Genomic DNA, 26,842 nt, shown 5'->3' with positions numbered 1-26,842 from the left:
AAAATTTTCAACCTAGGAAAGGAAAGAAAACTCCTTCCCTACCAGGATGTTGAAATGGAAGAAGGAGAAAGCTCCAAAACTTCCATCACCAGAGAAAAAGGAAAGGTGAAACTCCCTATACAGAAGGCCCCTACGGGCAGAGATGGAGAAAGAAATTCTCAAAGATTTGTCCCAGAGGACAAGATACCCAGAGTACCAATTACCAATTTTGGTATCTGGTTAGATCTGGATAAAACTCTAGACAAGAGAAAAACTCTTGACCAATGGGTAGACAGCCTGATGATGGCATATGCTCTCACCTTTGGAAAATTCGAAGCTCCTGATCTTCAGATGTACTTTGAAACTACTCTCACAGGAGTAGCTAAGAAATATTATTTCTCTTTCAAGGAAACAGCCAGAGGAAAAGAATGGCTGGAAGATATCAAAGCTTCAAAATCTCCGTATGATTTTGCAGTACCCCTGTACGATCAGTTCTGTGGAGATTCTGCAAATATGAGTGAAAAGGCCAGAGAAACGGCCAAATCAAATATCTATGCTCTCAAAATTTGTGACATGAGATATTTTGAAGAATACTTGAATGAATTTCAAGAATATTACTGTACAATTGGTGAACTAGAAAGCACTGATCTAGTCAACCTGTTGCACAGGAAACTCCCTGAACCATGGAGAACAGTTGTGCGAGAAAGCATAGCAGAAAAACCAATTGAAAGATTTTCAGTTGGAGGAATTGCCGATAGAATCCGGCAATTACTAAAAGAACAATGCAAAGCCAATCTTAGAGCAAAGATGGCTAAGAAACAACTCAAAGGAGTTGAAAATTTCTGTTATGGAATACTAGACATGCCAACCAACTGGGGATGTCATGAATCCAAGTTCCACAGAAAGAAGAAAGGAAAATATTACTCTAAAAATTTCAAAAAGAGTAATCAAAGAAAAGATCGGAAATTCAAGAAAAGTTCCAATTACAAGAAACAACAGGATGAAGATCCAAAAAAGAAATTCTTCAAGAAAAAGAAGAATACTCATCAACATAAACAACCAAGCAAGAAAGCTTGCAGATGTTGGTTATGTAAAGCTGAAGGGCACTATGCCAATGAATGCCCGGAAAAGGGTAAAAGATCTACTAAAGCTCTCTTTGAAGAATATGAGCATATAGTAGAAACTGCCAACAAGAAAGGCTACGAAATAGCCTATTCTGATGATGAAGAAGACGACAGGTCAGTTTATTCTGCCTGGTCTGAAGAAGTAGATTCATCTGAGTCTGAGACAGATTTTGAAGTAGAGTACTTCGAATCCAGACAAATGAATGTTTTGAAAATCAAAAACTGGGAAGAAAGCAAGACAGAATCCTTAATGTCTTCTTATCAGGTGAACCCTGGTACATTCGTTTGTGACTACTGCTTATGTCACGAAAAGAATGGTCTCCCTATGTTTTGTGAAGAGTCAAAAAAGACTTATCACAAAGAATGCTTCATAGCTGAAGCAAGAAGAAAAACCAAGAATGGTCTTGTCAGCCAACTGGTTGAACAAGAATATGAAGAATATTTCTCTGAACAAAAAGAGAAAGAAGTGGAAACCTTGTTCCAAGAAATCATGGAACCATCTTCCTCGAAAATAAAGGAAGAAAACATCAATAAAGAAAAAATTGATGAAGATATTGAACTGGTTGAACCACCAGAAATTGTTCCAGAAGAATGTAAACCATTCATTCCAAAGGAACAAGCTCAGGAAAATGAGCTTCAACAATCGAAAGTCGTCTCTACCAGTAGATACAGCAACTACATAGAGATCGGACTAAAGATCCCGGATCATAAAAAATATCATCTACATGCCTTTGTAGATAACGGATCGGGATTTACAGTTGCAAAAAGATTCGCAATTCCAGAAAAACTCTGGAAAGAAGAAAAGAAAACAGCTACTGGTGTTACTTTCGATGGAAGCCATCTCACCATGAATAAAGTAGCAAAAAAATGTTCAGATCACCATTGGTGGAGGAACATTTACCATCCATAACGTCTGGAAATCTGAAGGCCAAGGCGCAGATTTCTTGTTGGGTAATGATTTCATTCTCCAACAAAGATTTATTCAGGATGAAGAAGCGATAGGCTTCAGAAAAGGAGAACGGGTGTTCTGGGCTGATAGGCTTCTTCAGGCCAAAAGTATTGTAGGTCCAAACTTTACTACCCAATATCAGAGATCGCAACAGAATAGTGGTGATCTTACCCCCTACAAACCCAAATTTGAACCCATACTCCAAATCAAACAACAAGAAGAATTACTTGTTGAAGAATCTTCTGACGAAGAAGAAGAAGCAGAAACTAGTGAAGAAGAAGAAGCTAGTTTCATCCATGAGCATAACCTCAAGCACTTTCAGAATAAGCTTGAGTCTCAGAAAACTCCCACTCTTGAAAAAATCAAGAAACTACTCGAGCAGAACATCGATGTAGACCCTCAGAAGTTTTGGGAAAAAGACCCAGTGGTCTGTGAATTAAGATTGCATGACATGAATGCCATCTGTCATGTCAAAGCCATTCCTCAATACAAAGAGGAAGACCAAAAAGAATTCAGAAAAGATATTGAAGATCTCCTGAACAAGAGATTAATTCAACCGTCCACTAGCCCTCATCATGCTCCAGCATTCTACGTGAGGAATCATGCAGAAACCCTTAGAGGAAAAGCTAGAATGGTTATTGACTACAGAGATGTCAATAAAAAGACTGTCAAAGACGGCTATCAAATTGCTCAAGTACGAGTACTGATCAACCAGCTCAGAGGAGCCAAGGTCTTTTCAAAATTCGATGCAAAGTCGGGTTTTTGGCAAGTCAAGATACATCCTGAGAGTGTGCCTCTCACTGCATTCGGAACACCACAAGGACATTACGAATGGTTGGTAATGCCTTTTGGTCTAAAGCAAGCTCCCTCAATTTTCCAGAGAAAGATGGATAACATCTTTAAACATGTTGCGGAGTTCTGCGTCGTCTACATAGATGACATCCTGGTCTTCTCCAAAAACAGAGAAGAACATATGAAACACCTCCATGAGGTTGTAAAGCTGATAGTTCAGCATGGAATTATCCTAGGTGAAAAGAAAATCTTCTTTATCCTTGATGAAGTTGATTTCCTAGGAATAAATATTAAAAATGGAGTAATAAAACTCCAACCTCATATCCTTGAGAAGATCTGGAAATTCCCAGATAAAATTCCTGATGCTAAGAGTCTAGAGAGATTCCTTGGTGTCATAAATTATGGGAGAGATTTTATCCCAAAAATATCAGGGTTAACAGCAATGTTATCTCCTAAAACAAGTTCTAAAAGAAAATGGAACTTCACAGAAGACGATGAGAAAATTGTGAAGCAGATAAAAAATCTCTGCAAAACCCTCCCTCCTCTTCAACAACCAGAAGAGAATGATGAAATTATCCTCCAAACAAATGCGAGTGATAATTACTGGTCCGGTGTTGTTCTGGCAAAAACGCCTGAAACTAACGTTGAAAAGATCTGTAAATTTTGTAGTGGCAAGTTCAACCCTGCAGAACTAAATTATCCCACAGGGGAAAAAGAAATTTTGGCTGTTAAGAAAACAATTTTAAATTCTCCAGCTTTCCTTGGAAAACCCTTTACTGTCCGCACCGATTGTGCCAGAGTAAAGAATTTCAAAAATTTCAAACTTGATAAAGCTGCTGACAGAGGAAGACTAGCTAACTGGCAATTATTCCTTAACCAATATGATTATGTTGTTGAATTAATTGCAGGAAACAAGAACTATCTTCCAGACGCCTTAACAAGAGAATTAGCCATGTTCAGCAAAAGAAATGATGAAGACGACGAAGGTCGCAATCCCAGAAGCAGAAGAGATGGGAAAGAACATGAAACCAATGAGGATCCCAAAGAAAAAATCCTCAAGAGATTTCTGCTAAGTCCAAGAGGCTTAGCCATAACTGATCAATCCCAGGGTAAAGGATTGACTAGCCCGTCTCAAACGGCAGACGGTAAAGGCTCATCAAGACCGTTGACGGCTGTTGCTTTGCCAAAAAGCAAACCTACTCCAACTGGAGTAATAAATGTTTTCAATTACGAACTTCGGACTTTCGATACTCCTGTGTTCAGAACTGGCAGGAGATTAGCTTACCACTAGAAGGCAATTCTGGATAATCTTTTATTTGCCTTTCAGGAAAGAATCAGTGGTCTAATGTTTCCAGCTCTCTTTGCATTAGCTGAAGAACTATACGAGAATGCAAGACCACAGTTCGAAGAATTACAGCAGAGTGCTGTCAAGAAAGAAAAAATTCACTTCCTAGAAGATCCTGAAAGTGCTAGGGTCCCTATCATAGCACTCAAAGAATCAGACTGACATGAATTCCACTGTCTGATAGGAAGTCATAATTCTGAAGATCGTATTCCTCCAACCCTCTTCATCATAGCAGGACCTTATGTTGGAAGATACCTGGTAAATGTTCAGAGTGAACATCCACAAGAACACAAGCTTTGGCTTGTTGAAAATGGTTTTGTCCATAATCTGTGGACTAAGACCAATGATGATCTCAAAAGCTTGCCTCCAATCCTTGTCAACACAGTCAATAACATAAGAAAAAATGACTGTACTCTTCGTTTGAAGTTCAGATCCACCCCCCCCCCCCCCGGAATGGATCAAAAAGGCAAATGGTGAGGTTGAATATATTCCTCCGTATCATTATGTGAGAATTATTCAAAGACAGTATCTTCAACCTGCCTGTGTTGGGTACAATGGCCAACCAAACTCAAGCATCCCTTGGATGAAAGCCATGGCCCTAGAATATATCAAAAGATCATCTCTGAAGATATCAACAATACCTTCCTGGCAGCAGGAGAAAAAACTATTATCACTGCTTACGATCATCCTGACGTAGTCAGCAGTGACCTGTTCCTATCTCTCACCAGAAAAGAGATAGACTCGACAATGGCATGCATGCAATGGGTGGAAAGACTTGAAACTGACAACCACTACAAGATGTATGTTGATACAGATGTCGAGGACAATGCAACAACTGGCAGAATGGCCCAAGCAGACAACAACTCTTTTGTCTTTGGCCAACATTCAGAAACAGACGAGAATATGTAAAGTCACGGGTGAGAATAGTATCAAAAGTTGCAACTGTTGTCTATAAGACTTTTGCTTAAAGTCACCTTTTGCTTTTCATAAAGGGAAGTAAAAAACACTTCACCTCTCACCTACTAAAGCTTTTGCTTTTCCCTGTCCGACCTCCATCATCAGGAGCACTCAGAAAAGCAGAAGATCACGGAGTTGTTCTGTACATTTTATGTTTTGAATTCTAGGTTGAGTTCCGCTCCCTATATAAGGAGCCTTAGTTTCAGTTGTAAGACATTCGAAAATTGGGATATCCACTCAAGATTCGAAAATTCCCATATCAGTTCTAGATTCAAAAAATTGAGCAGAAGAGTCTTCTCTCAAATAGTTTAGCAGTGTGCTTCCTTCCTGTTTAAGTGTGAAGTAATGTGCTCTCAGTACAAGTAAGTACCTGTTCTCATTCTCATGAATAGCTAAACAGCTTTTGCTATTTGCCTGAGAATGAGGCTCTGAATGTTTAACATGTATGTATATTTGAATAAATAAATTCATATGGTTGCTCACCCACTTCTTCAAAGTTTTCGTTTACTTTCCTTAAATACGTTGGTCATTTGATTATTCCATATGTTGTTATATGTTTTCACTAAGATGCATGCATCCTGTAGAAATCCAAAGTCTAATTGTATTATCTCCTAAGAAAATCAGTTTTAAAACCAAAAATTAGGACAAGCAGCAGTGATTCCGCCTGTTAAAGTAACCGTTAGGCAGGAGGCCGTTAGGTGAAAATTAGGCATGTTGAAGGCTAGTCTTGTTTTGGTCTTTGTCGTTTAAAACAAAGTTTTTTCAAAAAATAATACTGTTACAACCACGGGTTAACATAGGATACAAAAAGCATTTCTAAAAAGGACTTGTCCTTATTAGTCATTCCCTAGAAGTAATAGTGTAATACATAAGTGTTGGGCAGTTGGGAAAAATACAGTGACTTTTCGGGTATACGGGAAAAGACCCTTTTTTGAAAGGATAAAATGAGCTTCTACATTTGCATGGAATTGCATTTCCATAAACTTTGACTTTAATGCCAGCAACATCAAGACATGATTGATAAAGGGGGCTGAAATTTGCACACCCAATTTTACATTCTACACCCTCCTTATACTGCTTTTACAAAATCACCCCTATATTTTTTTGTTTCATCCTCTCCCTTCACTACAAGAGAAAATAGCAAAAGCGAGGAATTTCATTGTGACAGCTCAAAATTAGTTGCAAAAGCTTGGCAAATTGTTGAGTACATTTTATTTACTATTTTATGTTGAGCAAAAATAGTAAATAAAATGTACTCAACACAAATATGAGGAAATTTCAGTTGTCGCATTTGATCTCATCGGCGACAACCAATTTGTCACATAAAATAGGAATTTGCAAGAAATTGATAGTTGTCGCCCATATGACATTATGCGACACTCAATTCCTCGCAAAATGTTAATTAGGCGATAATTTCTACCAATTGTCGGTTAATGTTTCTATGACAACTTTAACTTCCTCGCAAAAGATTAATTAGGCGACGACTTCTGTGAATTGTTGCTTAATGTTTATGCAACAAAAATGAAACCTCGCAGTTACTTTTTGCAACAAAAAAAGTCCCGCATATAAATTTTTGATCAAATATATAAGCCTCACAGACGGAATATGCAACGTAAACGAGGTCTCGTATATTAGTAATTGTAACAAACATAAAGTCTCGCTTATAGCATTCTGTAACGCACTCACTTGTCTAGCAATATGTCATACACGAGGAACAAATTGCTTCGCTTATTGAAAATGCAACAAACATCCATGCCCTGCATATGGAATATGCGACGTAAACGAAGTCTCATATATTTAAAATAACAACAAATATAAAGTCTCGCATATAGTTTTTAGTAACACACTTGTGTGTCTCACAATTTGTTTTATGCGAGGAACCAAATGCGTCGTATATTGAAAAAGCGACAACTGTGTAATTTTGTCGCTTTTGATAATCAACAAAACTCATAAGGCGACAACTAGTTACGACAACCCAAAGTCGTCGCATTTTTAAATCAGCGAGAAATTTAGACTTTTTACGACAACTTTGGGTTGTCGCCGATGACATTTTCTCTTGTAGTGCTTCCACAGCCTACAACTAAAACTCTCTCTCTCTCTCTCTCTCTCTTTCTCTCTCTCCCTCCCTCTCTCTCTCCCTCTCTCTCTCTCCCCTCCCCCGATCCAAATCTCAGACCCCCACATCAATGGCAGCTAGCCCACTCGACTCAACCATCTCCAGTTCCAACCTTCCTCCAATTACTCTGGCGTCGTCCATGCCATCGGGCCCGCCGTCTCCAAGTTTAAAGTCGGCGATGCTGTTTGCTCAGTCGCCGCCCTCGGGTCTTTTGCTCAGTTCATCGTCGCCGATCAGTCCAACTTTAACATTGATGATTACAATTGAGTTGAATTTTATTGCGGAAATTTTGGGTGTTTGAAGGTTTGGAGTGCCGGAGGGATATGTATATGTGTGCTGATTCATTATATACCTTTCGATTAATGATTCCATCACAAAAATCAATTTCATACAAGACATCAGACACAATATGTAGCTTGCAAGGATCAACAACAAGAAGCAAACAAATTGGTACGATTTGGAGGCTTCTCTTGATTGCCCGAAGGCTTCTCTTGTTCAAAGGTGGGAGTTGGAGGAGCACGCCAGTGGCTCTGTGGAGTTGTCAACAAATCCATCTGGCAATGAATCCACTTCAGGAAGCTGATTTGCTTCTGGGTTCTCCATTTTAACCTACAATCACCATCATTTTGGGTTCTGTGGATGGAGAGAGAGAGAGAGAGAGAGAAGTGTAATTCTGGAAGAGAAATATCATGAATTGATAAGAAATATTAAAAAAAGACAAAGGGTTTGTAGAATGTAAAATTGGGTGTGCAAATTTCAACTCCCTTCATAAATTATGTAATTTTAGTAGTGAAAATAGGGAGGAAATCTTCTGTCCCAAATTTCCTGTCTTCTTTCATGTCCCTCCATTAATCAGTTGACACATGTACTTCCACTCCACCTCACCTGACGGACATCCCATTCTGTTATCTTGTAAATAAATTTTCTTTTATTTTAAATAAAATGCAATACAGCCCAATTCCATAGCTCTCCGATCTCTCATCCAGTGGTCATATCGTCATGGTACAACATGACTACATGAGCGATCAATCTCTCACTAAGAATGGAAAATTAACTTATGGTTTCCGTGAGAGGGTCATATGTGAATCTCTCTATTGGGCTGATCTGCATATCATACTAGCTTGAAGCCTTGAAATGCATATCCAGATCTTGATACTGAGCATGAACCCAGAACTTGATACCCATGAACCCAGAACCTGCGCGGGACCTAGAGCTTGATACCCAGATCAAAATTATCTTACTCATAAACCCAGTTCTTACTCATAAACTTTTATCAAAATGATCCTACTCATGAACCTTATTACAATAAGATTACTCATGGATCCAATCACAATAAGATCAAAATGACCAACATGGGCAAAATTCAGAAAAAAAAATTCAATTCCAAAAAGGAAGATCGGAACTTGTGGGTGGCAAAATTGAATTGAAACCAACCAAAATCTCGAAGATAGACCCAATTGCAGAAAATTAAATCCTAAACAAGATTAGCAATCCAACGTTGACCACATCGAATTCAAACCAAAATCTACTTTTCTGGCGTGCATTCGACATGGAGAAGATGGGTCTAAAGTTTGAGAGTTGAGACGTGATGCAACAGAGTTAAATGACTTGGTAATTTTCATTATTTTTAATTACTTTTTTATTTTTGAAATAATAGGTTAACAGAGTTAATGACTGTCAAATGAGTTGGACAGGAGGTACAGGTGTCAACTGATTAATGGAGGGACAGGAATGGAGACAGGAAATTTGGGACAAAAGATTTCCTCCTGTGAAAATATACTAGTTACAAGAAAATTTACTTCTACAAAGTCTGAAGCATGAGAGGTTTTGATTTTTTTAATAGTATAATTTTTATTTTAAATAAATAAGAGGTTAGGCAATATTAATTTTTCAGAGCAGACAATGACAATGTAAAGAGTAAAGTCTCACCTCAATTCTGAAAGCTCGGATTTAACAATTTAAAAACTCACAAAATTAGGTCCACTCCGATAGAATTCTTGTGAAAGAATCTTGACAATAGAATTGAAGAGAGTGAAAGTGCGTCTAATTATTATAATAGTTATGCCGTGACTTGTAAAAAGATGGTAAAAGCAAGTAAGCAACTACCCACTAAACTTAAAAGTAGACAGAGGTGAGTAGCTGACATAATTATTAATTAGAACGTAGCTATGACCTCAAAAGAGAGTACAAGCCCGAAAAGCTCCTAGGAAGAAAACAACTAAGAAAAAAGAAGCATCAATAATGGAGCACATAGGCATTGTACTCAACGATGGCATCTCCGGTGCTCGGAGTGAATGTATGAGTTCTTACTTCAACATAACCTCTTGCAAACCTGAAAAGCCCACTTCCTCCGATCACCGGCATCTCCCTCACCTTGTTGAACACTGGGTTCCTCCCCAGCACGGTTATGGTGCTCCCGTTGTACTTGCCCTGAATAAAATGAAAGTTCATAGCCATCAACAGCCCGACCTCCTGTTGTGAAGCTGATGCGTAGAACCCTTGAGCCCTCCCCAGTAGCTTCGAGCTCAGCTCCGGCTTTTCGGTGAGGGGATTGTCGATCATGTTCACCAATCCGAAGAACGTCGATGAGTTGACGGGTGATTTCACCACTCCGATTGAGCTTGGGTTTTTGCCGCTCTGAATGTCATGCCAGTACAACTTGAAGTGGCTGAGCTTTTCTTTCTTGAGCCCCAAGAGATCTCGGTCCATGGCTTTCACGAAATCGTGATCATCTTCTCCCTGGACCAGAATTAGGGCAAAGGAAGAAAGAAGGGAGAGAGCTATGAGCTGTGTAGCAAAGATAGGAAGTATTCTGGCCATTGTTGGAACCTTTTTCCAATTGTGAGGGTTGTGTCCACATATATAGTGAAATGATTGGGTAGAGTCATACAGCTTGACCTCAACATTCTGCCACGGTGCCACCAACTCCGGACTCCCACCATTTCTCTTGTCTTTTTTTTTTTTTTTTCCTCAAGAAACTTACAAAGAGAGGTTAAATACACTCGTCTTTTTTGTTGTTGGTAGTTAATGTTGATACATTTATACTATATTGAAGAGACAGCTTTGTTTACTCCCATTTGTTGGAATCTTTCATTATTATGTTTTTAATTTTATTTAGAAGAAATGCTCACTTAAATGATAATTTTTAAAGGAACTATAAATGACAAATAAATAGGACGGTTGAAAATAGATGCACAATTTTAAGCTGTTATAATTTCATCTTTTAAATTCAATACATGTGATTGCGATACACTTGTCCCCTCAGAGTTGCTTAAATATGTCTCTTAGGTGATCAAGACTGTTTACTTAGGTAGGGGGCTCTTTTATGAGGACAACTAAAATGAAGACTAGTTGAAGACTTTTTAATCAACGGTTTGGGAGACCAACTTTTCGGTTACATTCGGCAAATCAATCATTAGATGTTTATGTTTGCATGAGTAGATCACTTCTGAAAATTTTCTTCGAAATTGCTAATCATTAAGTTATCGAACTATATCAAATCAATGGAATAACCAAATTTGTCAAGCATGAACAGTTCATGTTCATAACTGATAAATTACAATTATGAATGTTTTAATGATTATCAATTTGGTTGGAAAATTGCATAAATGATCTACACATAAATATCTAACGGTTGATTTGCAGAAATGTTGAAAAATGGGTCTAACACAAAAGTCATCAACTAATCCTCATTTTAGTGGTTCTCATTAGAAAGACTCTCTACTTAGGTATATCTATTTGTACTGCAAAATCAAATCTCATGTTCTATTAACTGATTAATAAAAAGCTGAAAAATTATTTTTAAACTAAATTTTTTCATATTTCACTATATATATATATATTTTTTACATATAATGATGATGGTCACCGACAAATAAGAAAAGAAGAACCATTATTTATCATTTTCTTCTCTACAATTGACTCCCTAGCTACCCACTTTCCTTTTCTCTTTTCTCTCGACCAATACTTCCCTTAGTAAAAAAAAATTAAATAAAATAAAAACTCCGCAAACTGCAAACACACGCATAACCAATTAATCAAAGTGATTACATTAGTTCACGACCTCCTTAATTTGGTTCTTTTTTTTTTCTTTTTTTTTAGTTGGCAGGGTCAAGTCTGACCATAGAGTCAGTTAACTACATCAAATAATGATTGGTTACTTATGAGAATGATAATATTTACCGTAGTATGTTATTCATTTGTTTGATATAGTTAGATGAGTAAACAATTTCTTATTTTGTTGATCACTTGTAGAAATAATTCGTAAAGACTGGTTTTGAAATGAAAAATTAGGATGTCATCAAATAATTGAAAGTTTGAGCGGGTATATGCAAATTAATTTGAACAAAAATATAGCTCCTTTTGGTTTAATAATATTTCTATTTATTATATGGAAGATATACACATATAGTTCAAATTCTCGTTTTCTAATTTCAATTGATCATGAAGTCTTTTTCCTTATCACCGAATAGCTATCAGTATCAAGGGTTTGGTGAAGAGAATGATGCCACAGCACATAAAATTCTCACTTGGGTTTGGCGGACGTGGAGCTAATTCTTAATTTCAGCGGGGACAGATCTAGATTCAAAAAAGTCAAGGAGAAAGTCTTGCGCTGTTCCCTCTGTTCTTGGTGAATTCTCAAAGAAATTATACTATGAAATTTCACATGTAAAGTGCTAAACGTGAAGGAAACGAATGTAGTAGGCTATTACAGTCTCACGCGGTTATGATGACCAGAAGAATTGCCTTTACGTTAAGCATGCCTAGATCGAAGACTATAAGATTAAACATTGTCTCGTCGTACATTTGATGCAGAGCTCCATCACATTCTTCAATTATAACTACGGACTCAGGTCCAGGGAACACAACTGAAACTTTCAAACTTGCCTTAGAAGCTAGTGCTGATCAGTGATCACAATCATACCTGGCCTTTTGTAACTTCTTTTATTTACTTTGTCTCAATTAAAGCTGCAAACAGTGGCAAGAGTGAAGCACCGGGCAGCTTTTTGTTGTCAAAACATGAGAGCTTAAGACTAATATAGAGAGGTTACAGGCCAACATTAAAAGGCTTCATAAAGGCCGACATTAGAACTCCATACAAGTGATACAACCTCATGCAACTGGAGGCAAAGGCCTCATAAAGGGCGGGGGTCCACGCTTGACCCGCAGGCCATCTCCATTTCATGGGCTATATCCTTAATTTAGATCCCCAAATGCAATTAATCAACTTCAATTATTCCACGTATGGCCCGTGTTTTGGCCCCATAGTAGAAAGTAGAACCCACTGATCACTGATGTGAACATCTGATGATAAGAAAGTGACGACTATTCCACTATTAAGCTTAGGGGTTGGAGATGGACAAAATTATGACATTTACTACTCATGGGCTATCTCTACTGAGAGCCTTATATTAAGGATCAAGTGAGAACTTTCAAATTAACGGCTAGATAATACGAAAAATTATCTAAATGTCTAATTTATAAAAATAAACTGAAATTTTTCAAATAAATTTTAGGGCTAAATACTGATTACTACCCTGTAGTTTGGGTCCAAAATCAATTCAGTCTCTGAACTTCTAATTTCATCAAGAACACCCCTGCACTTTCAATTTTGATCTAATAGGTCTAATTTATTAGTCTTCCGACAATTGAGTCATTTAACTTGTTGACGTGACTCATATATGGCCTATGTTTTATGATGTGGTGTTGAGGTGGCCTACATAGTCAATTTAGGAGTGAGATCCACTATTAGAAATCTATCGAATAAATAGTTTTTCAACAAATAATCCAACTATAACTTGAACCCATAACAGAATATTAACTAATTTGACCTATTAGATCAAAATTGAAAGTGCAGGGGTGTTTTTGATGAAATTAGAAGTTCAGGAACTGAATTGATTTTGGACCTAAACCACACGGTAATAACCAGTATTTAGCCCTAAATTTTAACATAGCATGTGCTAAAAGGCTAGTACCAAATAAAGTTTAAAACACTCATCCAACCCTTAATTTGCAAGTCCTTACTTGATCCTTATTATAAGGTCTTCATTAGAGACTCTCTCTTACTACTTATATGAGTAGTGAGCTTTGAGATATTTTAGCCCCCTAGAGTTTTAAGTCACGTTCCAAGGGGGAAGACCCTAATCTCTCGAGGATAGCCTCACATTCTAGGCCAGGACCTTGACTTTCAGACGGACCCCTACCGAGGGGTCACATACAACGACCCCGACAATAGTGAGGATGATGGCATGTGTTGGTGCAATGAAATTCTGATGCGACTTTCGTTGACTTGACTACTTGAATAGTTGTATTGGACTAAACTCATTGAAGTGAAAGCTTAACTGTGTGACAAAGATTTGACCAATGGCTCTAAATGAGAACCTTTCTTATGGAGTGAATAGTGCTAAAAAGTGATTGATGCCTTATCAGATCCACTAGCTTGAGGTTACACTTTTTTCGCCCCTGAGGTCACTCCCTCTCGAGGTTATCTCTTCCCGAGCTCGTGATTAACTTGGGTTTCTATATTTAATCAAGGTCAATTCTTAAGGGGTGAACATAAGCATATTTACCTCTATTGTCGATTAACATACTTTTACTTAATAAATTTCTAATCTAATGGTCCATATCTTAAATTAGCATTTAAAAATCATCTCTGTAAAAAATCAATCGAATAGAAAATCGTTTAATTATCTAATTGGATTAAACAAATGGTGGTTCTAACAGCACTTACTACTATTATGATTAACCATACATGTATTTCATAGAAATAAATAACTTAAGGGTCTTCAATTTGATTGATTTTTTACAGAGCTAATCTTTGTATTACGTTATACAACATGAATGGTTGGATTAGAAAATTATAAAGTTATTATGCTTTAATCGCAAGAGATGATGAATATGCTCATTCACCTAAGGGGTGAACCTAAGAATTGTTCTTTAATCATTCATGCATGCCTTAATTAGTTAATCAAGTATAGGCCTATGGTCGAAAATTTGTGCCCCACATCATGTAACTCTTTGGATTTTAGCTAGGCAACCACGAATTCGAGAGCCGGACTTTGTCTGAAATCCATTTTATGTAAAACCAGCCTTCTAAGGCTTTGTGAACAGTATCTGACCCAGTGACCTACATGGTGGAAATGAAAGGCAAAAAGCAGTGAATAGTATTGACTCAGTGACCTCAACGGGTGAACTTGCTCTAAGGCTGAAGGCAAGTACTTCTTCAGTTCTTCCCCTAGCCTTCATCATAGTCACAAAAGGAACTTTTCTCTCTCTTAAACTCTATTAGAATAGTAAAACATTTATCTGACTTGCCTAGGATCCACTACCTAGGATCTAGGTCCTGGGTTCGAGTCACCATGGGGGTAGGAGTGACATCCTTTGATCCTCTTTGGACAAAATAAAAAAAAATAAAACATTTATCTGACTTGGAAGTCAGAGCGTGTTTAGTTAAACTCTAATCTTTTCGATAACCTCCCTTTTCATCTTTTGTAGTTTTACAAGCCGGTGCTTACCATAAAGCTTTCGGAGTTTGGGAAGTCCATGACCCTCTTTGAGCTCATTGACACAAACCCACACGGTTAAGTTACATGTTGGTGATGGAATTGCATCAACATATACAATTAAGTTAGAACACCCTATTTAAGACTGTTGATAAAACAACTTTAGAAAGGCTCCAAGCATCAATGGCTACTACAAGTGTACGTACAATTTAAAAGAAGTGACTCTATTTACCTTGATAATCACTTCTGTCATGGGGTTTCCAAGCCAATTGAGCCACGAGAGTAGGTTTCCGGCTGCCTAAAGCATGATCTATTGATTTTCGGGGAAATATATGAGGATTCTTTAGGCAGGGTTTGTTACGGTTTTCGAAAACTATCTCTCTGCCGTTCGAGTGGGTCGAATTGGTGTCGCTGGATTTGGTAAACTCCATTGAATTAGATTTGACATGGCTTGGACGTTCGACGGGGATTGGAATTGAGGGTAGTGGTGGGTGGTTCAGGTTGAGTGATCGAGTACCGTATTAGTTTCTTCCGTTGGTTGCTTAACTGTGGTGTGCCGGCCATGAAAGGGTTGGGAGCGTGTGATCGTGGGTTTACTGGTTTGCCTAAGATTTCACTACTCTTACTTGCTTATGCTTTTTGTTCTGATCTAGATGGTATGGTAGTTGTCACATGGTGCTCTTGGGTGTGTGGCGTCGTCAGTGGGCAGAGGGAGGCGGTGGTCCGACGAAGTTGGCAGATCCACCGAGGCAGTTGTGGGATGGTGGAGGACCTGCTGGGTCTGTGCTGGGCTTGGCTAGTGGGCCGATGGGCAACCCGTGCTGCTACTTGGGCTTGGCCCCATTCTTTAGGTCATGTCTACATTATTTATATGGACTAAATTCTGCTTACTACCTTGTACTTTTAAGGGTTCATCAGTTCAGTCCATGCACTTCTAATTTAATCAGAAAAGTCCTTGCACTCTCCAAATTCATCAAATCGATCCAATCCATCACCACTCCGTCAATTTTCGGGAAAAATTTCCAAACTACCCATCTACATTCACAACACTAACGCGTCGGCGGGCTGCCTAGCTATGGGTAGTTTGGAAATTTTCAGTGTGAGAAGGTCTCACGTCAGCATTTTAATAGCGGAAATTGACAGAATAGTGACGGATTGGATCGATTAGATGAAATTGGAGAGTGCAAGGCCTTTTCTGATTAAATTAGAAGTGTAGAGACTAAACTGATGAACCCTTGAAAGTACAAGGTAGTAAGCAGAATTTAATCCTATTTATATTTATCTTTTCATTTTGTCTATAATAAGTCCCTCCAATTATTGTGTAGGCCAGACATGTCGGGCTTTATATCTGTGTGTGGTACTCTAAGTGTTTTGTCGCCTCTAGTAAGATGTAGCCCAATGAAATGGAAGCAACCTCCTAGAGATAGAATGAAATGAAGTGTCATCAGGAGACCTTCCGATTGGCAACATAGTAGGAAGTTAAACAGGTTTAATTATTTTATGGCAATGCGTTATTTTTTCGTTATGTCACATTTATTGTAAAGCAAATAGAGTAGTATGTATGTCAATCTTTGCTAATCAGTGCTTTGTTGAATACATAGAATTAGTCACTACTAATTTTTTTGGTCGTGAAACTGATATTCATAAAGTCAAAAGGCACATGGAGGCTCAAACAAAGCCAAGGGCAGGCAACAAACCCCTCAAAGTCAGAAATTCATAAGAATAAAGACATGAGTAGGATAATAACTAAAAACCAAACTAAAACTTAAAGGCCCAAGTAGCCCAAAAAACCCAAACCCTAATCAAATCTTTTTCTTCATCTCCAACTTGCAACCGCTATAGCAGATTCATCACCAGAGCTCCGACGGAAATCGCGAGTGACGATTGGTAACCAAGGGTGGTCTGTAAAGGTGAGGATACGGACAGAGCCGCCATACATTCTTCAATTGATCGATTACGAGAAGATCTCGCATAAAAGAATAACATCAACCAAACCAAAATAGATCTTAGCAAAGAAACCTGAGATCTGAAGAGGTGGTTGCAGAGGAGTACGAAATCTACCATGGCAGAGCAAGGTAGACAAGAATAAGGAGATTTGTTCACAATTTGGAAATCTTGAGGAGCAAAGGAAGACAAAAACTGAGAATGACCATGAGAACAAATTTGAGAGTATATCTTAGAGATTCAGATATAAGATCTAAAAACAGATTTGATCTGTGAGGACTAAATGTGAAGACTTGACTTGGTTGAAGTTAATAAAGTCTAGTTTACTACTTCTAAATTATGTTATAGCTATATACTTATTTGTTTTAGTAAAAGAAGGGTCAAATATAGAGGTCTAGCTTTGTGTATGGGTTCATTGCTTGATCTCTGCTGACTTTAGTTTTTGTCAAAAACTAACTATCTTTTGTTGACAAAATACTAGAATAGAACACAAGTACTTCTTACAAAGAAAAAAAACAAACTTTAACCTATATACAATCTTTGTCAAAAAGAAAAAGAAAAAGAGATACTATCAATTGTGCATGGTTTCAAGAAGGAGACATACATAGCTATCTGCAAAGTATTATATCTACATTAATACATGTTTCCATAAGCCACATTACATCAATTTCTTGTTCATGATTTGTACTTATAGCTTCCTTGACTTGCTACCATTACATTTTTCCAAAAGTATCAAAATTTCCAGCAAATGTTTAGCTATTTGTGCTTCTTCTTCTTGAGTTTTCTTTGGCTGGAAGTTTTGTTAAAACCTGCAACACATGCACAGAAACAGATTAGAGAACAATAAAAATAAAAATTCTGGAATGTTATTTTGTTTTATCTAACTGTTGTGTCACCTAGTAGCTTGTTGAAAACACATGCTTGTACACCTCTAACCACAAATAAGAGGCTGCAGACATAAATTTAATTATGTGCTACAAGTGGCTGCTCTTAGAGCAGCTTAAAACTTGGGCAGCAAGCTCAAAACAAGAACTGGCAGTTTGGGATAATCTTCTGGTGATTTTTCTACGCAGGAGCTAGCAGTAAGCTACTCTCAGGTGTTTATCTAGCTGACTAAGCTAAGCTAGAGTAAACAGGAGGTGGCTAGTCTACCTATAGGTTCTAATTATTACATCTTCTAGTATAAAAGAGGCCTTTACCTGCAGTAAGAAAACACAAGTTAGAAAACAGAGCAGAACAAGAATTTAGAGAATCTGGAAACAGCAGGGTCCAGAAACAAGTTTTTAATAAGGTCTGGAAACAAAGCCTCAGCTTTACTAAACCAAGTTTAAGGTAGGGGAAGTTTTGGGGAACCTCAAGTTTGATTATATTGGTCTATTGATATGATTTTGAGTGACATTTGCTGCTGATCAAAATGTTTATGCTGTGTAAAATATATGCTTAGTTCATCATCATGTTGTTTTATCTGATCCTAGCTTGAAGAAAGAGTGAAAATGGTTGTGTAGTTGAGTCTAATACTCGTAAGGGACCAGCAATGTCAGCCAATGGTATATATGACAGGACCCGCCCCGGATTTCACCTTGAAATCCAAAGTGGCCCTGCGAGGCCCACCTTAGAAGAAATTCTACCAAAAATTTGACGGAACTTCCACTAAAAGTGAACTATCCAAAACCTGTAGAAAGACATTTACACTTCTAAAATAATCCACCCTTAATCTTCTGGAGCCACCCTGCTCCCTAAATCACAACATCTCCCATTTCACAAAACAATTCTGAACTTAAGAATATCCCGATAACTCAAGGCTCAATATCTCAATAAATCCTCGGAAGCATAAATCTTCGGTAAATCAATAAATGCTTTCGGAAAGAAATCTCAATATAACTTCAAAGCTGATAAGTGCGGAGCTCAAAACTTAAGAAATCTCGATAATTCGATCAAACTCAATTATTTGCTAAATCATTCGTACTCGTGTATCGCCATATAAATCGATATTCGAAATCAATAATTCTCACAATATTTTCTTAATCAATCACTTCCCGAAAATCATTTCCCAACTCAATAACTCATAAATAACTATCTCGAAAATCTACTAAAAGCCCCCGGGAAGGAATTTCAGTACTAATCTCGTAATTCATAAATAAATTTCAATAAATCAAAACTCAATAAACCATAAAACTCAATAATTCAAATCATAAATTAAATCTCAATTAGAAAATAATAATAATACTGCATGCACAATTTATGTAAAATAAATGTCCACTCACAGTACTATTTAGGCGACCACGCAACCGGTTTCCTATGTCGAGCAGTAGCTCGACACGTCATCCTGTACACAATTATAATTCGTGAATAACAATCCGGAAATTAAATACGATTCACACATCAAATCCTCATAAATCAACATTTCTAGTTCTTCTCTGATTTAACCAAAACATCATCGTTAACACCAATTCTTTAATTCAAAGTTTCTAGGGTAGAATTGAGAGAAATCCGACTGTGGAATTCTCGTAAATCAATAACCAACTATTGAACTTCGGAAATTCCGATCGATACCAAAACTCTTCCGATTCCCACCAAACTCATATCTATAAATTCGTAACAACAAGTACTATCCAACAGACCAAAACAACTCACCAAGAACGGCCGGACTAGCCTTCACGCGCCGCCACTTGGGTGAAGAATCAAATCAAATGCAAAAGAAGAGGAAAAAACATGGAAATCAAATCATCACTTGGGTGAAGAATCACCACAGGATGAGGATCACCACATGAGTGAGGGAAATCAAAGAAGAAAAAGTTGTTGAGTTGCTGTAGAGATGAGAGAGCTTGAGTTAGAGAAAAGCAGGCAGGAACAGTGAATTTAAATAGTGATTCATATTGTTATTCGAGATGTCCTTTATATGCTTATTAGAGCAAGTTCACCCGTTGGGTCACCAGGTCACCCACTATTCACTGCTTTTTAGTGTTAATTTCACCCTCTGGGTCACGAGTACAGTGTATTTCGTGCCCTGGGTCACGGGCACAGTGTATTTCGTGACCCAGAGAATGAAAATATACACTTAAAAGCAGTGAGTAGTAGGTGACCCGGTGACCCAACGGGTGAACTTGCTCTTATAACTTGAGGTTTAAAGTTTAAACTGTCATCGAAAACAAAAACAAAAAAAACCTTGAGGTTTAAATTACATGTCCCGCCACAATTATATTCGACATTTTCATTATTAATGACGCACCACGATCAACAACCGCATCTAAAAGCATCGATGGGCTGGTTGTCCTGTCTATCTGTCATCTCTGCAAATCTGCAATTACCATATGGAGATGCGGAAGATGCCTTGGGTCCCTAGGCATGGGGCTGCTGCGTACGTTCAATGTTTAATCGTGAATCTAATAACAAATTAATACATACATTATCAATGCATCATTTAACGACATATGCGTATCGAACTATCGAGTATCGATATTGGACAGAATGAAAAGAAAAGTTGACTGTATAATTAATTGTTGAAAATGTGAGGCAGCTGGTTGATTAATTATAACAAGGTTGGCCAACGTCACTGATGACCTATTTTCGAGATTTGCTCAAGGGTTAACCCCTTCGGATCAAGATCGAGCAAGATTTCCTAATATATGTTTATCTAGTAAAGGCTTTACATTTAACAGTTGCCCCGCACAGGAAAAATAACCATGCAAAGATGAAGAGTTAGCTTGCTCGGTGATCGTTGAAGTTCGAATTACCAAGTCAGAATCTGCTGATAAATCCAGAAAATACATATCCTGCTAATAAATAGCTACAGGTATATATGCTGCTGCAAAAATAAGCTATGATTCTTTATGTTCACGTGGAAAAGAAGAAGGGAAAAAAGGTTTGAGGAATAATACTTTTCAGCACGCATGTTTTTGTTTCTAGATTTTGAATTTTTGACATCAATTAATGTTGTTTATCTTGTCCCTTTCATCTTTTCAGTTGCATATGTTAATTAGTCAGGATATATCTAAACCCTAATTGGCTGGCAGGGTCAGCACAAACTTGGGTCTCAAGGATCTGATTGTACGTAGCCGCCCTTCTTTCTTTTTCTTTTTATATTTTGCTTGTGGATCTTCGTACAACTTGTGGCCAGGAGTAAGGTCTACAGTAGAAACCATATAAACCAACAGTAAGGAAACTTCTTCCTCAAGAATGTCCGTACCCCCCAGGAGAAAAATACAAATTAACTGGGGTTATCCATACCAACTTCGAAAAAGGATAAGAGAAAAAATCAAATTCTTTTGAATTGGGTACAAAACAAAATGGATCGAGTACGGGACATGATGAACAATTTTCATTATTGATTCTATGCATGGTAGTGTCACGGCACACGCAAGCACATGTTGGGTGATAAACGTGATGCCTGATGACAAATTGACAGATGCACCAATCTTTTCTTTAGGGAAAATAATTTTCATTAATGAAAGATTAAATTTATGGGATAGAGTTTTCTGATAAAAAATCGGGGGAGGAATTAACCTAAAAATAGGAGATTTGAAGCACAAGGGCATGACAAGCACTGTTATACTGTCTCGTTTAGCACGATAAAGAGCCCAGTCACCTATAGTACTTAAATTCTCACGAATTTTCTTAACTAAATATATATAACTATTTTGAAGACATGCATTTTCTGATGTAAACACTAATTAAATAATTTGAGCAAAAAAAAAACACGAATTAAATAATTTAAATTGCTTAAACAGCTTAGAGGCAATCACTTCCACAAACTAAGTGAGAACTCTCTCTATGCTATCAAGTAGTTTCTTCCTCGTTAAGTTTGTTGGAGAATTTTTTTTTTCTCTAAACCACACTATGTCATGTAATATGTACCCCGTGTTTCCTGTTGGCTAATTTGAACTTGACCAAGAAATTTCTTGATTTCGTGTTCTTAGGAAGATGTACAAACATTGTGAACCTTCCCAAATGAAAATGCAAGCAAAGGAAGAAAATGCAAGCAAAGGAAGCTTGGACCAAGATTCTCATGATCCATTCAGGTACTAGTGATTTGTCGCCCTCACTAGTTTGTAATGACCATCATGTCCCTTGCTAAATATCTATACTATTATTAAGAGAAGAGGCTTTGTTAGCCAAAACTGAAAATTTTGACAGATTTAACCCTGAAAGATTAAAAAACTTTGACAATAAATTAAATTATAAGGGTAAATAGGACAATTATAAAATAGATTTTATTAAGAAAATTGAAAAGAAATTATCCCACAACCTCCACTTTTCTCTCCCACTATTTTCTCTCTGCAATAACAGATCTATTTTCTTTTGTAGATAACTTTTTTATTTTTTTTTACAATTAAAATTTTTCTCACACATGCAGAGCATGTGATTGCAGACTAGTATAAACTATTGCAGTTATGTTTTAATCTCAGACCTAATAAATCATATGATTTCTTAATCTTACTAAAGATCCTTAATTTTATTCATACGTTAAAGTTAGAAGATTTGAAAGGCATATGATTTGATTCAACCTAGAATTCATATAACTGACTGTTTATTTTGGTCCCTCTTCATTGACTAAATAACTTAAGTATATAACTAGGGACTTAATTAAACCACATTAATGACGGGCCAACTTTGTCATTTCAAATATGGACAAAATTGAAAACCAGAGTTGAGCTCCTGGCATGGCTACCATTCTAGAAGCCTGGTTTGCCTTGGTTTTTCCATTACTTGGAGCTTTAATTAAAGTCATTGGTCAACTATTGTTTATCTTACTATTCAAGCTTTTAAGCCACCAAAACAAGTTCAAAATCTCCTTCAGAAGCCTCTAGACCTCCTTGGAATTAACTTCAAAATCATCCTTTATAACCCCACTCTCATTTGCCACCCCTTCCCCATCTCCCCCTCCATAAATTTCTTTACCTCGAGTCTCAAGCCTCAAGCCTCAAGCCTCAAGCCTCAAACAACAACCGCTCTCCCTCTCTTTGAAATTATGGGTACTTTAATTGGGCATGTAGTACCAGGCTTTGGTTTTGTTCTAATTGGATTATGGCACCTCTTCAACCACATCAAGCTCCATCTTCAACATCCCAACTCCTACACAGCACCAACATGGTTTCCCGCCTCCAAGTTCAAGTACTCGGAGCTCTTGTTGATCATCTTAGGTTCATCAGCCTCCATTGCCATGGAACTCTTCATCAGCCCCGAAAAACACCAACCGTTCGACGACGACGGGACCATCCCTTCAAACCATCTCCACAACTTCGAGCACGCCACAATCTCCATGACTTTCTTGGTCTACGCTGCCTTTGCTATCGTTCTCGACAAATTAGCCCCTAGAGCTCAGCATGGTCTGACCCAACTCCTCGGAGCCATAGCCTTTGGTCAGCAACTGCTTCTCTTTCACCTTCACTCTACTGACCACATGGGACCTGAAGGCCAATTCCACTGGCTTCTTCAGCTTGTGATTCTTGTCTCCTTGACCACAACCCTAATGGGAATTGGTTTTCCCAAGAGCTTCTTGGTCAGCTTTGTGAGGTCACTCAGCATATTCTTCCAAGGTCTCTGGTTTATAGTCATGGGGGTCATGCTTTGGACACCTGGGTTGATTTCCAAAGGTTGTTTCCTAAATGATGAAGACGGTCACAAAGTGGTTAGGTGCCAAAGCGAGGAGGCACGTCACAGAGCCCTGTCCTTGGTGAATCTTCAGTTCAGTTGGTTCTTGATTGTAGTTGCCGTTTTTGGGGTGGCTTTCTATTTGGTTTTGATTAAGTTCTACGGTGAAAAGGTGGAGTACTTTACTCTGCGAAGTGACCGTGAATATGAAGAAGATGATGATGTGGAATCTCAGAAGAAAAGTAATGTTGGAGACTCAACGAGTTTTGTGGATCATATGGGAAAAACAGCCTTTGCGCCAATAGACATGGAAAGGTAGAAAAGAAAAATTGTGCACGGTAGATAATGAATCGAATTAAGCACTGCGGGGTATGTGCGTATAAAAATTAATTCGATTGATGGGTACCACTTTATTTAATTATAGTAGAGATTTGTGGGTGGAAAATTGAGTGGGAAATTGTTTGGTTTGCATTGAATATTGACGTACAGGTATTCGGTTTAGGATGAGTCCTCTATTTTGGTGTGTGTGTATATGGAAAAGTTACTAGTGATCGAAAATGGATGGAGCTGTTGGAATTGTAAATTAAATTTTCATTTGATTTGATTAATTATAAACGTACGTTGCCTTATCTTTAAGCTTGTGTGAATAATTATGATTTCATTACAAATTTGTTTTTAGTAAATTATATCTAACATTTCAGTATCTTGAACATTTCATTGTACCAAAATTGAAATAAGTAAAATAAAAAATGACATCAAACTGAGTGGTTTTGAATGAGATGTGATTATCTGGACTTTTTCATTTTCGTGAAATCATACTTAGCGTACTCTTAAACCCTTATAATGGGTTAGAAAGGCACATAATAAAAATAGATATACACCTCATTGATGCTAAAGAGTTTGAAACCTTTGATACACATAATCTAAGGTGGCCTTTGATATCAAAACACCTCATTTAGCGCTTGTCATAAATCAATATGACATATATACAAGTATAGGGATTTAGAAAAAAAAAGAAAAAGAAATTGTATGCAAATCTGTAATGATTAGTTAGAGACAAAAAATTAATTAAGTTGGAAGCACAAAAGAATAAGCAAGATAAGATGTATAATACTACTCTCATTTGGTCTGCATCCATCACTAATCCATAACTCATTGCCTTAGACTCAAAACATGTGTAACTTAGAAAGTTAATTAATATACCTTTACATGTGGAATAATAAGTTTAGTAGCTAAAGTAAAGTGAACAAATTAATTAATAGAGAGACGATTAATTGGACGATGATGTTGGGTGCGACACTAATTAATAATTATAGTTTACACCCGTTTGATAAGCAAGTGCAAAATACGGAAAGTCGGCTAGCTCCTCCAAGTCTCCAACAACGTACGCCACTCGTGACTTGGATGGATTATTATATTTCATGTTGTCCAATACTGATTGCGTATATATCTTGCCAATAAAAATAGGGGTTGTGCCCTTTTGCCCAAAATCACATGGTATTTTGCCCAATCAATCCACCATCCTTGTATTTTGCTAATTTACACAACTTTTAGGGGAAAAGACTCAGAATGGCAGTCATTTCTAAAGTAGTGCCTAGTGTAACCTATGCTGACTTTTGGGTCCAAAACTTTACTTTTTCTTAGGAAAACCTGTTCAAACTTCTGAAAAAAAAACAAAACTAGCCTTCAACATGCCCAAGTTTTTCACCTAACGGCCTCCTGCCTAACGGTTACTTTAACAGGCGGAATCACTGCTGCTTGTTTCTATCCTAAGCTGAGGCAAATTTCCTTAAGAAACAGAAAATCTGAACGTAAAGGTAGTATAAGATAACGGCTGAACATAATTAATAATAACAGAAGATAACTTGCAAATTTAAGACTTGATGAAGTGGGTGAACACACTGAAAACATTTATTTAAACATAATTACAAGCTAAGAATTCAGAGCCTCATTCTCAAGTAAACAGCTAAAAAGCTGTTTAGCTATCCATAAGAATGATTACAGTATTTACTTGTAATGAAAGCACACTTCACACTTAGACAGGAAAGAAAGATCACACTGCCTACTATGGAATTCTCCTTTGAGAGAAGACTCTTCTGCTCAAGTTCTTAAACTATTTTTGATGTGAGGAGAGTGTTTTTATCCGTCGTTTTTTTTTCTTTTCGAACAGCACTCTGCTGTGTATGAAGTTCTTCAAACTGTGGTCTAGCATTTTCATAGAGTTTTTCAGCTAGTGCGAAGAGAGCTAGGAACATCAGACCACTGCTTCTTTCCTGAAAGGCAAATAGGAGATTATCCAGAATTGCTTTCTGGTGGTAAGCTAGCCTCCTGCCAGTTCTGAATACAGGAGCGTCAAATGTTTGAAGTTCATAATTAAAAACATTTATTACTCCAGTTGGAGTAGGTTTGCTTTTTGGCAAAGCAACAGCCGTCAACGGTCGTCAACGGTCTTGATGAGCCTTTACCGTCTGCCGTTTGAGACGGGCTAGCCAATTCTTTACCCTGGGATTGATCAGTTGTGGCTAGTCCTTTTGGACCTAGCAGGAATCTTTTGAGGATTTTTTCTTTGGGATCCTCAGTAGGTTCATGTTCTTTCCCAGTTCTTCTGCTTCTGGGATTGCGACCTTCGTCGTCATCTTTTCTGCTGAACATTGCCATTTCTCTGGTTAAGGCGTCTGGAAGATAGTTCTTGTTTCCTGCAATTAATTCAACATTATAATCATATTGGTTAAGAAATAATTGCCAGTTTGCTAATCTTCCTCTATCAATAGCTTTATCAATTTAAAATTTTTGAAATTCTTTACTCTAGCACAATCGGTGCGTACAGTAAAAGGTTTTCCAAGAAAAGCTGGAGAATTTAAAATTGTTTTCTTGACAGCCAAAATTTCTTTTTCCCCTGTGGGATAATTTAGTTCTGCAGGGCTGAACTTGCCACTACAAAATTTACAGATCTTTTCAATGTTAGTTCCAGGCATTTTTGCCAGAACAACACCGGACCAGTAATTATCACTCGCATCTGTTTGGAGGATAATTTCATCATTCTCCTCTGGTTGTTGCAGAGGGGGGAGATTCTTGCAGAGATTTTTTATCTGCTTCACAATTTTTTCATCATCTGTTGTGAAGTTCCATTTTCTTTTGGAACTTGTTTTAGGAGATAACATTGCTGCTAGTCCTGATATTTTGGGAATGAAATCTCTCCCATAATTAATGACTCCTAAGAATCTCTCTAGACTCTTAGCATCAGGAATTCTATCTGGGAATTTCCAGATCTTCTCAAGGATGTGAGGTTGGAGTTTTATTACTCCATTCTTGATGTTTATCCCTAGGAAATCAACTTCATCGAGGATAAAGAAGATTTTCTTTTCTCCTAGGATAATTCCATGCTGAACTATCAGCTTTACAACCTCGTGGAGGTGTTTCATGTGTTCTTCTCTGTTTTTGGAGAAGACAAGGATGTCATCAATATAGACGACACAGAACTCCGCAACATGTTTGAAGATGTTATCCATCTTTCTTTGGAAGATTGAGGGAGATTGTTTACGA

At 37.5% G+C, this 26,842-nt stretch overlaps 2 protein-coding genes across 2 annotated transcripts; one reads left to right on the top strand and one right to left on the bottom strand.

Moving 5' to 3' along the window:
* Positions 1 to 9,284: 9,284 nt before the first annotated feature.
* LOC133732028 (dirigent protein 22-like) lies at positions 9,285 to 10,112 on the bottom strand. The gene has a single exon (XM_062159485.1). The coding sequence runs from the start codon at positions 10,080 to 10,082 to the stop codon at positions 9,498 to 9,500; it is 585 nt and encodes a 194-aa protein (XP_062015469.1). The 5' UTR covers positions 10,083 to 10,112; the 3' UTR covers positions 9,285 to 9,497.
* Positions 10,113 to 22,576: 12,464 nt separating this feature from the next.
* LOC133731773 (uncharacterized) lies at positions 22,577 to 23,935 on the top strand. The gene has a single exon (XM_062159180.1). The coding sequence runs from the start codon at positions 22,677 to 22,679 to the stop codon at positions 23,616 to 23,618; it is 942 nt and encodes a 313-aa protein (XP_062015164.1). The 5' UTR covers positions 22,577 to 22,676; the 3' UTR covers positions 23,619 to 23,935.
* Positions 23,936 to 26,842: the final 2,907 nt, after the last annotated feature.

The sequence above is a fragment of the Rosa rugosa genome, chromosome 2, assembly GCF_958449725.1.
Source record: "Rosa rugosa chromosome 2, drRosRugo1.1, whole genome shotgun sequence".
In the NCBI taxonomy this organism is placed as follows: domain Eukaryota; kingdom Viridiplantae; phylum Streptophyta; class Magnoliopsida; order Rosales; family Rosaceae; genus Rosa; species Rosa rugosa.
Note: the sequence above shows the minus strand (reverse complement) of the source record. Positions and strands in the feature narration are given on the sequence as shown.